Genomic DNA, 13,864 nt, shown 5'->3' with positions numbered 1-13,864 from the left:
GTGTTACACGCAAACAATCACTGAATGCACATTTACATGCAAAACGAGACTTATTATACGCTTGAATTATCAACTATGTGCGCACGATACTTATCACATACTTACAAACACGTTCCATACTCGAAAACAAGTTAAAACGCAAACTTTTGGCATAAAATAACAAACTTATACAAGTTTAGGGGCCAAAAGTGTCAAAAATCAAAATCTGGTTGCAAAAGGAACACGTCGCGTAGCGCGGTGGGTAAACACTTGAAGTCTGCGCAATGCGAGGATGTTGTTTGCACCAATCCGAATTTCACCTTTTCTCACCTCCTTTCTTCCCCAATCACCTTCAATCTTCATTAAAACACAAACTCTAACTCACCACTATATAACCAAGCTTCCTACACCTTTCTTTCACTTTTCCAAACCCTCAAACACTCTCAAAGCACTCTCTAATCAGTTGGAATAGCAAGTTTGGGCAGATTATACTTAAGCTCAAAAGTGAGCTCTCATCTCACTTTCCTTCATGCTTTCTTCAATTTTCTTCTTCTTGAAAGCGTGGACCATCTCTAGGATTGTTTCCACAAGTTTTCAATGGTAAACTAAGGTGGAAACATCACCATTTTGAGGTCCAAACTTTATGTTTTAAATTATCTTTTACAAACTTTTCATAAACTTAATCTTCTTGTGGAAATCTTGTACCAACCATGTACCTAACCAAACCCATGGTTATGGGGCTTGAGTATGGTTGATTCCATAAGTTTAAAGGTCCAAATACCTCATAAACTTTCTATTTTAACAAGGTTCCAAGCAACCTATAAGTGTTGAAACCATCTAAGCTCACTACCTTCCATGTTATGAGCCTTGTACTTTGGTAATAGTGTGAACCGTGGGAGCCTAGGCTTTCCAACTTTGTTTCCAAACTACACCAAGTCTCCAAACATTAGCTATGATTGGAATGCACTAGTCTAGTTTGATATCACTTGTTTATTTAGTGACTTAGATGTTACAATATTCAAAGTAGCTTTCGAGAACCAAAATGAACCAACCCCACCTCGTCCCCAACACTTACCATGTTGGGGGTATGCACACGTCCGGTTTGTCCTCATCTGTCTACTTAACAATTTACGTATTTCCATTTTAGTCAATATCATCAACTAAGTTAATGATTTTGTGCTTTGGTGAATCATATAATGAGGTTCAATGGATGCTAATCATCCTACCGCCTTGCATGACCATTCTCATGGTACCTTTACTTTACATTTTACTATAACTTATAAATTATCCTCTAAATTCCGAATCCAACCCAACAATCAAATCCACAACTCACACACCTTTGTTTTCCATCTTAGGGTAACTTTGGTGTTTCCAACTTAAGACTTATCAAACTCACGTTCGTGGATTTACTACGCAAACTGTCGATATACTCGATCCCATTTTCCTTTTTATACACTTTGGGTGCAACATGTACACTATATTACAAATCCACATACTCATGATTAAACTTGTTCATATAAACATTTTATCCGTTAAAACATGATACTTGTTATATTCTTGTTCTTACATGCTATATTCATTCTGGTGTTCCATATGCTCACTAACTTTGCAAGCATACCTTAACAATTATAGTGCTATAGGATTAACGCACTGCCTGTACTCTTGTGGTATTGTTACTTTACGACCTTGTCGTTTCGGCGACAAGGATATGCACAATTGCGGAATACTTTGGTTTGACTTATAGTTAGCACTAGTATGTTAATAAACAACATATGCAAATTACCATGTTGGATATGAGACAACTTTTAGTCACGATTATGCTATGTATTCAAACTTGTACACTCGACCAACTTTTGTTGATTTTATTTTAATACATGTTGCAGGAAACTAGTGATGACACATAAAGAACGATGGTTAGGGTGGACTAGAAACACACCTAAACTTTAATTTACGTACTTGTTTCATGTTGTTTTGTTTATTTGCAATATGTTGTACTTTCCATTCCAAAACAATGTATTTCCTATTTTAGTATGAAATGAAATTTGAATTATTTAAATATTGTCACAATTAGTCGTTTTGAAATCTCGAACAATCTCGTTTTCATCTCACTCCGATGTTTTCGCCATCGGTTGAGATATTATATAAATAATTAAAAAAATTATGTACCCCATGGCATAGTGGGCCCTGGGCGGTCTCCCACCTTGCCCTTTTCATGGGCCGGCCATGCATTTCGTGTACCCTTACATTGTGTTTCCGAGTTTACTAACGGAAGGAAGTGGAAAATATTTGTATTCGAAAGTTTTTTTTTAACAGAATGAAGATCTTCAGTTGTAATTTTCTTTACGAAATGGAAGGCAGACAAATATAAGGTTTTACCATTTATCGTTTTACAATTAACTATTTTACCCTCCCACTTTACCTAATATAAAACCCAATGATGGTATTATTGTAAAATTGTTTCTTTTCTCTTCCTTTCAACTCGAAAACACATAAAATCACTACATTCTTTTCCTTTCTTTCGAACTTGAGAATTCAAAATGAAATTATATCTTTACATTTTTTTCCCTTCTCATCTCTCCTAAATTATCTTTCTCTTCTTTTCTTGCCTTTAGTAAACTCAAGAACACATATGTGTTAGAGAAATGTGTTAGAGAAAATTAGTGTGATAGTAATAAGCTACAAAAGGAATTGTAGCTTAGCAATATAAGGGTGCTCGGGACGCAACCTGTCGGAATCCGTTCATCACCCAATCACCGATTGATACCTCATCTCCCCTATTTGAAGTTTAAACCCATTGGAACCTGTATCAACTTGCGTCGTTGTTCTCAAGAACGTCTTTCAAGTTAAATGGTCAAACATACGGGTTATGATACCTATTTAGGCTACCCGATTGCCAGTGGGTTTGGGCTTGCGGTGGTGTAGTTGGGCTACTACCCGCAAGGGGTATCCGATCGGTGCTTTGTGTACCCTAAAGGTGTGTAGTAAGAATAAATATTTATTTATAGTTCAAGCTTCTAGTGAACATTATTCGTAAGTTTATAGTTTAGAGAGTGTGTGAGTTCGTCCGTAGAAAAAAGAAAAAAAAATGTTTAAACCGAAATTGTGAAAAACTAGTGTCCCAAACAGGAGTGTCCTATCTGCTCCCCCTGCTGCTGCTTTGGTTGGTGTTAGTTAACTGTCGACGAGTGAAGAAGAAATGGCTACTGCTCTGCTTTCTTCTCCATCCTCTCACCTTCTACGCTCCACTTCTTCTTCTTCTTCTTCACCAACCTTCTTGGTAGCTTCTACTCCCCCACTGTTCTTCCATGAAATTGGGTCTTTCTTATTATATAATGATAATCTTTTCTTTTATGTTTGCAGTCTTCATCTCCTCGCACATGGCATATTCGGATACCCAACAGTAACTCATTTGCTGCAACTACTCGAACGGATACAAAGAAAAGGTATTGTTTCATCTGAGCTTCCCCCTTTTAGGGATTCTATGACTTCCGACATGTTTGCGTTCTTAAATTGTTGTATATATTTGTGTTTGGTAATTTTATGTTTGGGAATTTGGGTTTAAGAGTTACAATTTGTTGAATTTTATGAATTATTTTCTAGAATTACAATGGAACTTTTACAAAGATGATGTTGTCTTTGGGTATGTGGCCATGACAAAAGTTCTAATAATTCCAGTGATTCTGAAATTTCCCACCCGAAAAGTAATAAAAATCTTGAAAATTTGGAGAAATGTGTTATTGTTCCCAATCTGAATTTGGAGGTAGGTTGTGAGCCCGTAAGAGCACCATGATTAGAAGTTATGGTCATTTGAAGTCGACTCGTTTTCTAGTTGTTTCATTATATGCAAATTTTTCTTTATGCGATCAAAATGACTCATGTTAGATTCCGTAGAAATCATATATATGGTGGGAGAGTTCTAGAGTCGAAAAGAGGATTCCTCACTTTTGTCTCTCATTCAAAACCGGGCTCATTGTGTCTCTTTCGAAAAGAGGATCAAATTTGAGTTCCAAATTAGATTTTTCTTATTTTAGTAACATGAGAAACCGTTACCGGAAAACTCACAAGCTTGGTTTTGAAGCGTGATGCACCCGTTGCGCTGATGAGAGCGCATCATCGCTACAACTGATGTGTTGCGTTTACGTGATGCAAGGATATTACGACGATTTCGCATGATCCGCTACATTGCACGCAACATTGTCTGTTTTGCTTTGTTTTTTTTTTTCAAAATTTTGAAATGGGTTGGGTTTTTTCAATAACTAATATCTTATGATGCTTGATTTGGACCATTATGGTTCCTAAACACTTTTTTGTGGTTCTAGAAATATTTTAGTACGCTTTATTTGAACCAAAAAGCACAACTTTTTCTTCTTATTACGTGTGTATTTTAAGTTTTCGTATGTTTTTATAAGCTGTTGTGTATAATTAATTTCTTAGTATTTTTTTTTACATAGAGTGCATCACATACGTGATGCCCTCGCACCGTGCATCAAATTTTGGATCAAACGCATCGGATTTACCACCTTTTCTAGAATCTTACATATAGCTTACGTTATAATCTTATCCGTACAAACACTTTGAGAATACAGGTTTTGGTGATCAAGATACCAAATTTTAAATTAGCATGCTAACCCAATTGTTCTTGCCAAAGTATTTTTTTTTCCGCTTATATGTTATACCATTAATTATTAAATTACTTATTTTTGAATATAATGAACAGGAGAAATTTGGTATGTGCAGTCAATAAAGGTGCCGAGGATGCATTTAAAAAGACGGTGGAAGTTGATAGGCTTATAGACATGTTGAAAAGCGCAAGTGATCACGAAGTAAGCACACTCTTCTTTACCTATTCATTCAGATTTTCCATATGATTTTAATTATTTATTTTCCTTGAAAACAGCTTCAAAAACTTGTGGTGGAAAACATTCTTGCTTTCAATGAAGGTTTTTGGATACGACTTGCAGCTAGAACAGACACCTGCAAATCAGATGATGATAAAGTACATATTTTTATTTGATTGAATCTTGTTTTCTCTTTGCACTCTATTTGATTCTTGCATTCTAATAAGTCAAAGTATTGACTTTTTTGTATTTGCAGCAAGATCTAGAAGAATTGGCTTCATCTATCATGACCATAGTTGACCGTGTCGTACACAAGACCAATGTACTATTCCTTAACCAATTTTCTAGCTTATTTAGACACGCACATAGGGCTGCAAACGAACCGAACGTTCAGCGAACAGTTCGTGAACCATTCGACGGGAAGTTCTTTTGTGTTCGTTCGTTTAATAAAGGAACAAACACGAACAAGAAATTTCGTTCATTTAGTTAAATGAGCTAACATGAACAGAGGGCGCGCTCGTTCATTTATGTTCGTGAAAGTTCGGTAACGTGTTCATTATGTCCGTTTGTGTTTGGTAGTTCATTAGTGTTTTAAATACTTCAAAATTCCGACACATAAAATATTTTATAAGTGTTAGTGTATTATATATTTTTTTCATGAACGTTCGTTTGCGTAAAATTAACAAGCGAACACAAACACGTTCATTTTCTTGACGAACAAACACGAAGATGAAATATTGTTCGGTAAGTGTTCATGAACAGTTCGTGAACACATATATTTCCTTAACAAATAAACAAGGTCTTGTTCGTGTTCGTATGCAGCCCTAACGTCGCACACACACACTCTTGTGAGTTCTTTACTTGTAGCATTACGTTAGGAAGGTAACTAGCTATTGTTTATCTATCCTTCATGATATCTTTGTTATTTCTTCCTGTTACATCTTTTTACACGTATCGCAGTTTTCTTCTTTTTGCAGGAAAAAATAGAGTCAGCTACCGACGTTCTCAAGGGAATATTAAGTCCTGTTGTCAGTGAAGAAGAAGAGATTTGTTGGCCTCCTCGGGATCTAAACGCCCTCCGCCTCATGGAAAAAGTACTGTTTGCTTAAATAGTTGGTGTGTCAAACTCGATTAAAATTGTAATAGTTCAATGATAATTTCATTGATTAAGTAAATTTACCTAGGTGACTTATGCATTAAAATACACTTTGGGCCACTTTCAAGTCAATGATATTTTTGCAGGAAGTAAGCCAAAGGGAGCAAGAAGGCCAATTGGACGAGGGATTCCTAGCAGAAGTCAGTGCACAACTACGGCAGGTGAAATCGTTCACTCTTGCCTTTTCTTTTCATTATAACTTCTCAACAGTTAAATAATAAATTCTTTATATATATAGAGAGCCTTTGGATCAAGAGACCCCCCCCCCCCCCCCCCCCCCCCGGGGTTGTGAAAACTTAGAGAACTCCGACTTCCCGTGCGAGTTTTTCCACCATTTTTTGCACACATAGATTATTAAAATGTTACAAACACAGCTATAAAAAAACAAACAAAAACTGCTGACGTCAGCATTTACACCCACTGTAAGCGTTTTTTACGGTGGTGTAAATCAACAAAAGCTTTTTTTCTTTTTCTTTTTTTTTTTTTTTGAAAAGTTATTTTTTCAGGATATTTGGTAAAAAAAAAAAAGTTTCTGAAAAAGCCTTCGTTTTGGCCGAGTTCTCTAAGTTATCACAACTCATAGGAGTTTTCATTGTACCCTAACCATATATAGATAAACCTTGTTAAACTGAAGTAGTAATTTTTTGGCAAACAATTTTCAGGCGAAGGAAGATAAAGACAAACCAGGTCTTGAGGCAATGCTACAAAAAGTTTTGCAACTGTATGCATCAAGAGTCCTCTCAAAACGTAGTTATGCCATGAAAGGTGCTACATCTGTATTTATGTAATATTATATTGTTTTTTTAAGTAAATGCATAAGATATTTGAATGGAATGTAGCAAGATTTTGACCTTTTACTAATTCAAATGTTTAATCATTTGGTGCAGGGAATGAAGTTTTAAAAGCCGAACAATGTCTTGAAGAAATTATCAAAGGTGCTAATTGATATTTGTATATATACTAAATTGAAACTTAGGTATGCATCATGGGTTGTACCATGGGCTTTAGTGGGTTGTACTCACCTTTTGATTTATATATAGTTTTTGTACTTTTAACCCAATACTTTTACATTGTTTACCATTTAACCCTAAAACTTTTTCAGTTTCAACTTTAGTTTCCTATATGTTTCATCTTTTACATTTCAGCCTAAATTTTGCCAGATAACACGCCAACAGTGTGCGTGTGTGGTTCAACGTTTTTACGCCTATTATTTTCCCATTTAACAGCTCCGTCGCAACGCGTTGGTCCTAGATCGACTTTGTCATTGTTTTCTATGTTTTATGTTTCGCTTGCGTGGTTCAACTTTTTTACGTCTACTTTCATTCGATTTTATTTTTTCTCAATACGAGTGTTTTCGGTGTTAGTGGTCGCTGGGGGACAGGGGCGGACCCACCCTTTGGCCAAGGTGGGCGGCCGCACCCCTTGAAAAAAAATTAGTATATATTTTAGCAAAAAAACCCGGCCGCACCCCTTGAAAATATGGTTGAACACCTCATCCGCACCCCCAGCAAATAATTCCTGGGTCCGCCACTGGCTGGGGGTGGTGTGCCACTGGTGCTACCTGAGACCTTTGCTAGAGGGACTCAAGCACTTAAATGCGTCTTCTTTCATAAGTCCGATTTTATTAAAACGGTTTTGGGCATGTTAAAAACTTTTGAACCAATAAACTTGTGTTTAATTGCAGCTCCAGAATCCGATTGGAACAAGGTGTTGATAGATCATTTGAGTGTTGGCAAAGGGGACGTCTCACCAGATGAACTGTATGCTGCTATAAAGAAACGAATAGAAAGAACACTCATTCGAACGGTTTGCATATTCCCCCTTATTAATAATCTTGTTTTGTTTCAAATTTAAAGTTCCAAATATATTTCTTTTGCAAAATGTACACAGGAGGGAGGTTCTTATCAGCAGCGTATCACCGTCGAGTTCTTAAAAGGCATTCAATCAAGAACAGAGGAGATAGCCCAGGTGCTCCAAGGCAAGCCATAAAATGTTTTGAGGCTTTTTTAAATGTATAATTTAAAGTTCTAAACATCATGAGTTTGAATTTTACAAGGATGACAAATTCAACTTTTTGGGCATATTTTTTTTTCTATTTGTTTATAAAAAATAATGTATAAAAAGCAGGAAAAAGACATGATCCTTATTAAATATTTTGTAGGGCCCTCAATGAATATAGGCAATCTGGCATATCTATAATCTATCCCAGTTTCATTATTATATGCTTTCTAAATTCAAAAATCAAAGATGTATGAAAATAATAATTAAAATGGGACATATACTTCTTTATTTGGTCCTACAATTTCCAAAGGGTTATTTCCAAGGGGATAGCTTGGTTGAATGGAAGTAGTTGGAGGGACATTTAAGCTTCACATGCAATGTTCATGGATTTAAAGAAACATTAACTACTTTTTTGGATCCATGATTTCTTTTTTTAGAGTATATAGTAGTTTTAAAAGGGAATATTACAAATTGATTGAGAAAAACTACGCTATATGGTAAAGAAAAGTCGAAAACATAACATAATAAGATCATCTGCAACGTGAGGAGAAAGCGGATGCCATTAACTAACCTCCATGTCGGCCCGCCAAGGACCAGTTTCTCCCCTCTCTTCACATGGATCAATACCCATGGGTGTCCTGTCCTCATAGGCTTCTTTCCTTAACAACACCCTCTCCTTTATATTAGACGAGTGCTCTTCATGAACGATGCGTTAAAGGTCTAACAAAATTTTGTCAGACTTAACGAGAGAGAACACAATGTTTGAAAAACCACATTACCATAGTTTTAACAAAAATTAGTATTTTAAATTTTAGTAAAAAGACTAATTTTTATTTGGTATAATGTAATTTTTCTTTAAACACCTTATTCATTATCAAATATTTTTTATTTAATTCTCATTTGGACCACATTTACATTCTTTTCTCATAAAGTAGACCAATAATTTATATAATAGAACTTATATCTCAACAAAAATATCTATAGATTCTTTTATTTTATCTTCTACAATAAAGAGGATATTATTGTGTATATATAATAAACATCTTTAATAAAAATACAAGTTTTATAAAATCGTAAAAAGTGACAATTACTCCAGTAAATTGACTATAAAATTTAATTACTCCAGTCCAATTTAACCAGTCAATTGATCATAACAAGTTAATTACTTCACTCATTTAATGAAATTAATTAAAATTGAAGAGTGAATTATAAGCATGTGATACAATGTATTAATTACCTGGACTTTGGTACACATGGCATGAGTCAACTATGGACAGTTTGATAATTTAAATTGATAAGCTTAATTGTTATTAAATGATCAGCTCACATGCTTCTTTTAGTTTTCCAAGTTTTTAAAAACTTTTTTAATTAAAATAAAAGGTTCTATTTATTTAGTTTTTAATAATTTATTTTTGAAAAATATACTTCATTAAAACACCCTTCGACCCAAACGGGCAAAAGGCCAAACATACAGGAACACCCCCGACCCAAGCGGGCAAAGTGCAACAAATTACAACATGTATAAAGGGTATTTACACCAATCCACCCATGTAATATAATTATAGGAATTTCTATTCTTAACCCATGCAAAACCTCTAGATTTTATCTCCCCAATGATGTCAACCGGACTACATTTCATCTGATTAAAAACTGTATGGTTTCTGCTTTTCCATATGCACCAGCATGTTATAATAACCAGCCCGTAAATGATTTTCTCCGCCTTCTTATCACTTTTTATGAGCTTGTGGATTTCTAAAATGTCTTTGAACTCAAAAAAGAAAAGCGGTGGGATGTTGCACCAAGTACCGAAAGCCGTCCAAACCCGAATAGCCACCGAGCATGTAGTGAATAAATGGTCCACCGTCTCCTCGTAATCCCCGCATAAGGGACACATGACCGAGGGAATATCCACATTCCTTCTTCTTAAATTTACTTTCGTAGGAAGTCTGTCTAAATTGCGTCTCCAAGCCATAATATTGCATTTGATGGGCACTTATTTACACCATATAAAATTGGGAGGGTGACAAGTATCTCTTTCCTTGATCAAAGTCTTTTTAACCGACTTCACCGAGAAACCATCCTGATTATCATCAAACCGGTACAACTTGTCCTTATCGCTGGAAAGTCTGACAGGGCTAAGAACCTTCATGCACTTCTGCCACTCTTTTAACTCCTCTTCGGACTCTGGCTGTCTAGACCATTGCCATTTAAATCCTCCATTTCCTTGGTCCACTTCAAGTCTCTCTGTAACCCTGCCAAATTTGAACTTTTCCAAACCAAACAAAAGCGGTCATCTTTCCATAAAAGGAATATCGCCCATCCAAGAATCGATCCAAAAACGAATATTATCCCCATTCCCCACCCTACCCACGATTAACCTATTTAACCCCCTCCCATTTAATTTCAGTTTATTTAACAACTTTACCACGTTTTTCCAGCACCCTGCGATGTTACCGTTAACCGGAAGGAAGCTCCAATGGTTGACCTTACCATGACAAGCTTCCACCACTTTACACCAAAGATTATGGTTTTCAACCGTATACCTCCATCCCCATTTAACAAGAAGAGCCTCATTGACCTCAATGAGCCTGTTAATACCCAATCCTCTTTTATTTTTAGGCCAAGTAACCCAATCCCAAGCCACCCAGTTCATTTTATTAACACTGCTAGACCCCACCCAAAGGAACTTTCTCATTTTGGCTTCAAGATTCTTAATAACCCCAACCGGCGCCTTATATAACGAAAAATAGTATATAGGCAGAATTTCCAACACCGAATTGATCAAAATTAGTCGCCCCCTATCGACAAAGTTTTAGCTTTCCATGCCGACAACCTTTTATCGAAAATATAATAGGTATCCAGTTGTTAATTCTATTCATATTGTTAATTACCCACCGAAATCCCCAAGTAAGTAAGCGGGATAGAATCCGACTTGCATCCAATAATTTTAGACATATCTAACACTTCACCACTATCCACACCCAACCCATAAATGTTAGATTTTATGAAGATTGATTTTTAAACACGAGACTAGGTAAAAAATTCTCAAACATCTAGCCACGTTCTTCACATTTTCCCTCTCCCAATCCTCCAATATGAGAGGATCCCCATCAGCGTAAAAAAGGTGAGAACTTACCGGACCGTTATTAGAAGTTTGTATCCCTTTTAATAGCCCTTCGCACCTAGCTTTGTCCAAAATGTTTGATAAACCTTCCATGACCAAAAGGAACAGGAATGGGGATAACGGATCACCCTGTCTGACCTCTTTGGAACAGTTGAATTCTAAAGTAGGTGATCCGTTCAAAAGAACCGAGGATCTAGCCAAAACTAGAATTCCTTTGATCCATTTACACCAAAGAGCCAGAAAACCCATTTGCCTCATTATGTCTAAAAGAAAACTCCAATTGACATTATCATACGCCTTTTCAAAATCAATTTTTAAAAGAAAAGCATTTTTTTTTGTCTTTTTTATCCAAGCAATGAGCTCATTTAACATTAACGGACTATCTAGAATGTATCTCCCTTTGAGAAATGCCGTTTGATTCTCCGTAATGATAGATCCAATAACCACTTTGAGGCGATTTTCTAGAATCTTATAAATGGTTTTGCTTATCACCTCAATCAGGTTTATCGGTCGGTACTCTTTCAGGCCCACCGGATCCTTATTCTTCGGAATAAGAGTGATGAAGGAGGAGCTACATCCCACCGAAATAGAGCCTTTGCTGTAAAAAGAAACCAACAAGTTCTAAAAATCCGATTCAAATAAATTCCAATACCTTTTAATGAATTTGAAGTCGAAACCGTCCGGCCCAGGGGCTTTGTCCGATCCACATTCAAACACAACATATTTGATTTCTTCTTTGCTGAATGGGACCATCAGAGACGCCGCATCCAACTCCGATAGACACCTAACATTATGGCAGACGAGTTTAGGTCTATCTATAATTTTTTTCCTCGAGCGCCCTTTTGTAGAAACCCATAATCTCTTATTTGATCAAAGAAGGTTTAGTGGTCCATACGTCTCCAATCATAATCCCAGGAATATTGTTGAAAGCTCGTCTGCTTTTAATGTACCCATGAAAAAATGCTGAGTTTTCACCCCCTTCCAAATCCCATCTAACTCTGGCTCTTTATTTAAGATCTTTGATTTGTAACTTTCTATCTCTTTAAGATCTTTTAAGCATTCTATTTTAGCCCATTCCTCCTCTTCGGAGAGAGCTCTATCCTCCGACAAAACATCTAGAATTTCTAATTCCTCTTTAAGCATGATCTCCGTTTCCCCTTTCTTGGATAAAACTTCTTTTTTCCATATTTTAATGCTCTCCTTAATCTCCTTCAACTTCTTCATTAAAAGTACATCTGGTTCCCCATCCCCGACAAAATTCCCACACGTCTTAATACCCACTTCGTCAAAATCCTTTCTCTCTAACCAAGAGTTGAAGACTCTAAATGGCTTGGGACCAAAGTTTTTATCTGAGCATGTCAGAATAAGAGGACAATGATCCGAAAGAAACCTCGGCATCGCCCGAAGGCAAGCAACCGGCCACTCTGTAAGGAACTCGTGACAAACCAGAACTCTATCAATCTTGTTGTGTTTGTTACCATTTTCATTAAAATACGTGAATTTTCTACCTCTCATTTCATATTCTCTTAACCCATTTTCATAAATAAAATTATTAAAATTAGAAGCACATCTTTTATTAAAAATTGAGTTTCTCCTCTCAACCTGGTGACGCACCGCATTGAAATCACCCAAAATCACCCACCTCCCCGGGTAACAACCCATCATACCCCCAATGGCATCCCAAAGTGCCTTTTTCAGATGGATTTTTTTGCGGAGCGTAAACGTTAATAATATTAATATTTAAATTGCTCCCCTTTAAAGTCCCCAACGTCAAAAAAAAAATTAGAATGCTTAATAGAATCATGTGAATTACAAAGATCTGTAATCGGAGATGAACCGATTGAATATGGAAATTCTGCATTTGAGAGAGAGGGAGAGAGATTGCTCGCGGATATGAGTTAGAGAGATAAATTGAAATTTGAATGTGGAGTCAGAATCAGTTGTGTTATATATGTATATGTGTATGGTTTGAATTTTGAATCTGGAGCCAGAATTTTGAATTTTGAATCTAGGCAGAGATTTTGATGACAGAGGTTTCAATTTCTTACACATAAATACATGTATATGGACAAAGGTTTTGATGGCGGACTTTTAGATAAATTTTAAAGTGATTTTATATATTAAGACTTGTGATGTAATAACGAGATAAGAAAAGCATTGTTGGGCAGCCCATCTGGCTGCCACATCAGCTTTTCTTATGTAACTGAGAGTCTGAGATTTCTCCTTTTATATAGAAACCAAGCCATTTTTGGTATATCTTGTGTAGTAGTGGCGAAGCTTGAAAAAAAAGTTCGGGGGGTCGGAAAGTAACAGACCTAAAAAAAATTTCTATCGCGTAGTTTCGAGGTATATGTTCGGGTCGGACGTCGGTGATTCGATTCGGGTCGGGTCTGGTCAAACATTAATATCAAATAAAAAACATTCTCAAACATTAAAAAAGAAGTTATCATTTTATTCTTCCACATAACATAATCTAATAACAAAACAAGTTAACAAAACACCCTAAATTTCAAACTCTAATTTTTATCTAAATCAAATCACAATAAGATTGAACAAATAAAATTAGACATAGTTACAGAAAGATTCAACAAGCTTAGGGTAAAAATTCGGACCGATTTCACCCCCTAATTTCAACCTAAATCACATAAATTGCAGTCCTAAATTAAAACTAAAGATAAAAAACGCATACCTTTAACCTTATAAAGATTGAAGAAGTCGAACAAGAGTACAAGACCACAACAACGAGCAGTGTTTTGGCTTTTGTTC

The 13,864-nt window shown here is 36.0% G+C and overlaps 3 protein-coding genes across 4 annotated transcripts; 1 reads left to right on the top strand and 2 right to left on the bottom strand.

Annotated features, from left to right (window-relative positions):
• Positions 1–3,003: 3,003 nt before the first annotated feature.
• Positions 3,004–8,126, top strand: LOC110895221. Of its 2 annotated transcripts, none has more exons than XM_022142498.2 (11): positions 3,004–3,256; positions 3,340–3,422; positions 4,697–4,802; positions 4,877–4,975; positions 5,074–5,139; positions 5,795–5,911; positions 6,060–6,134; positions 6,636–6,738; positions 6,861–6,908; positions 7,658–7,779; positions 7,864–8,126. In XM_022142498.2, exons 1-11 carry the CDS (start codon positions 3,176–3,178, stop codon positions 7,960–7,962), a joined length of 999 nt encoding a protein of 332 aa, XP_021998190.1. In that variant the 5' UTR covers positions 3,004–3,175; the 3' UTR covers positions 7,963–8,126. The 2 variants fall into 2 exon arrangements, with proteins under 2 accessions (XP_021998190.1, XP_021998191.1); XM_022142499.2 differs by having other exon boundaries at positions 3,028–3,256; positions 4,717–4,802.
• Positions 8,127–9,484: 1,358 nt separating this feature from the next.
• Positions 9,485–9,946, bottom strand: LOC110893033. The gene has a single exon (XM_022140156.1). It carries the CDS (start codon positions 9,944–9,946, stop codon positions 9,485–9,487), a length of 462 nt encoding a protein of 153 aa, XP_021995848.1.
• Positions 9,947–9,967: 21 nt separating this feature from the next.
• Positions 9,968–12,613, bottom strand: LOC110893032. The gene is made up of 6 exons (XM_022140155.1): positions 12,096–12,613; positions 11,751–11,882; positions 11,510–11,696; positions 11,111–11,395; positions 10,400–10,705; positions 9,968–10,240 (listed from the first exon to the last, which is right to left on the bottom strand). The coding sequence occupies exons 1-6, from the start codon at positions 12,611–12,613 to the stop codon at positions 9,968–9,970; spliced, it is 1,701 nt and encodes a 566-aa protein (XP_021995847.1).
• Between the last annotated feature and the right edge of the window lie 1,251 nt (positions 12,614–13,864).

Source organism: Helianthus annuus, chromosome 12 (assembly GCF_002127325.2).
Source record: "Helianthus annuus cultivar XRQ/B chromosome 12, HanXRQr2.0-SUNRISE, whole genome shotgun sequence".
Classification (NCBI taxonomy): Eukaryota; Viridiplantae; Streptophyta; class Magnoliopsida; order Asterales; family Asteraceae; genus Helianthus; species Helianthus annuus.
Note: the sequence above shows the minus strand (reverse complement) of the source record. Positions and strands in the feature narration are given on the sequence as shown.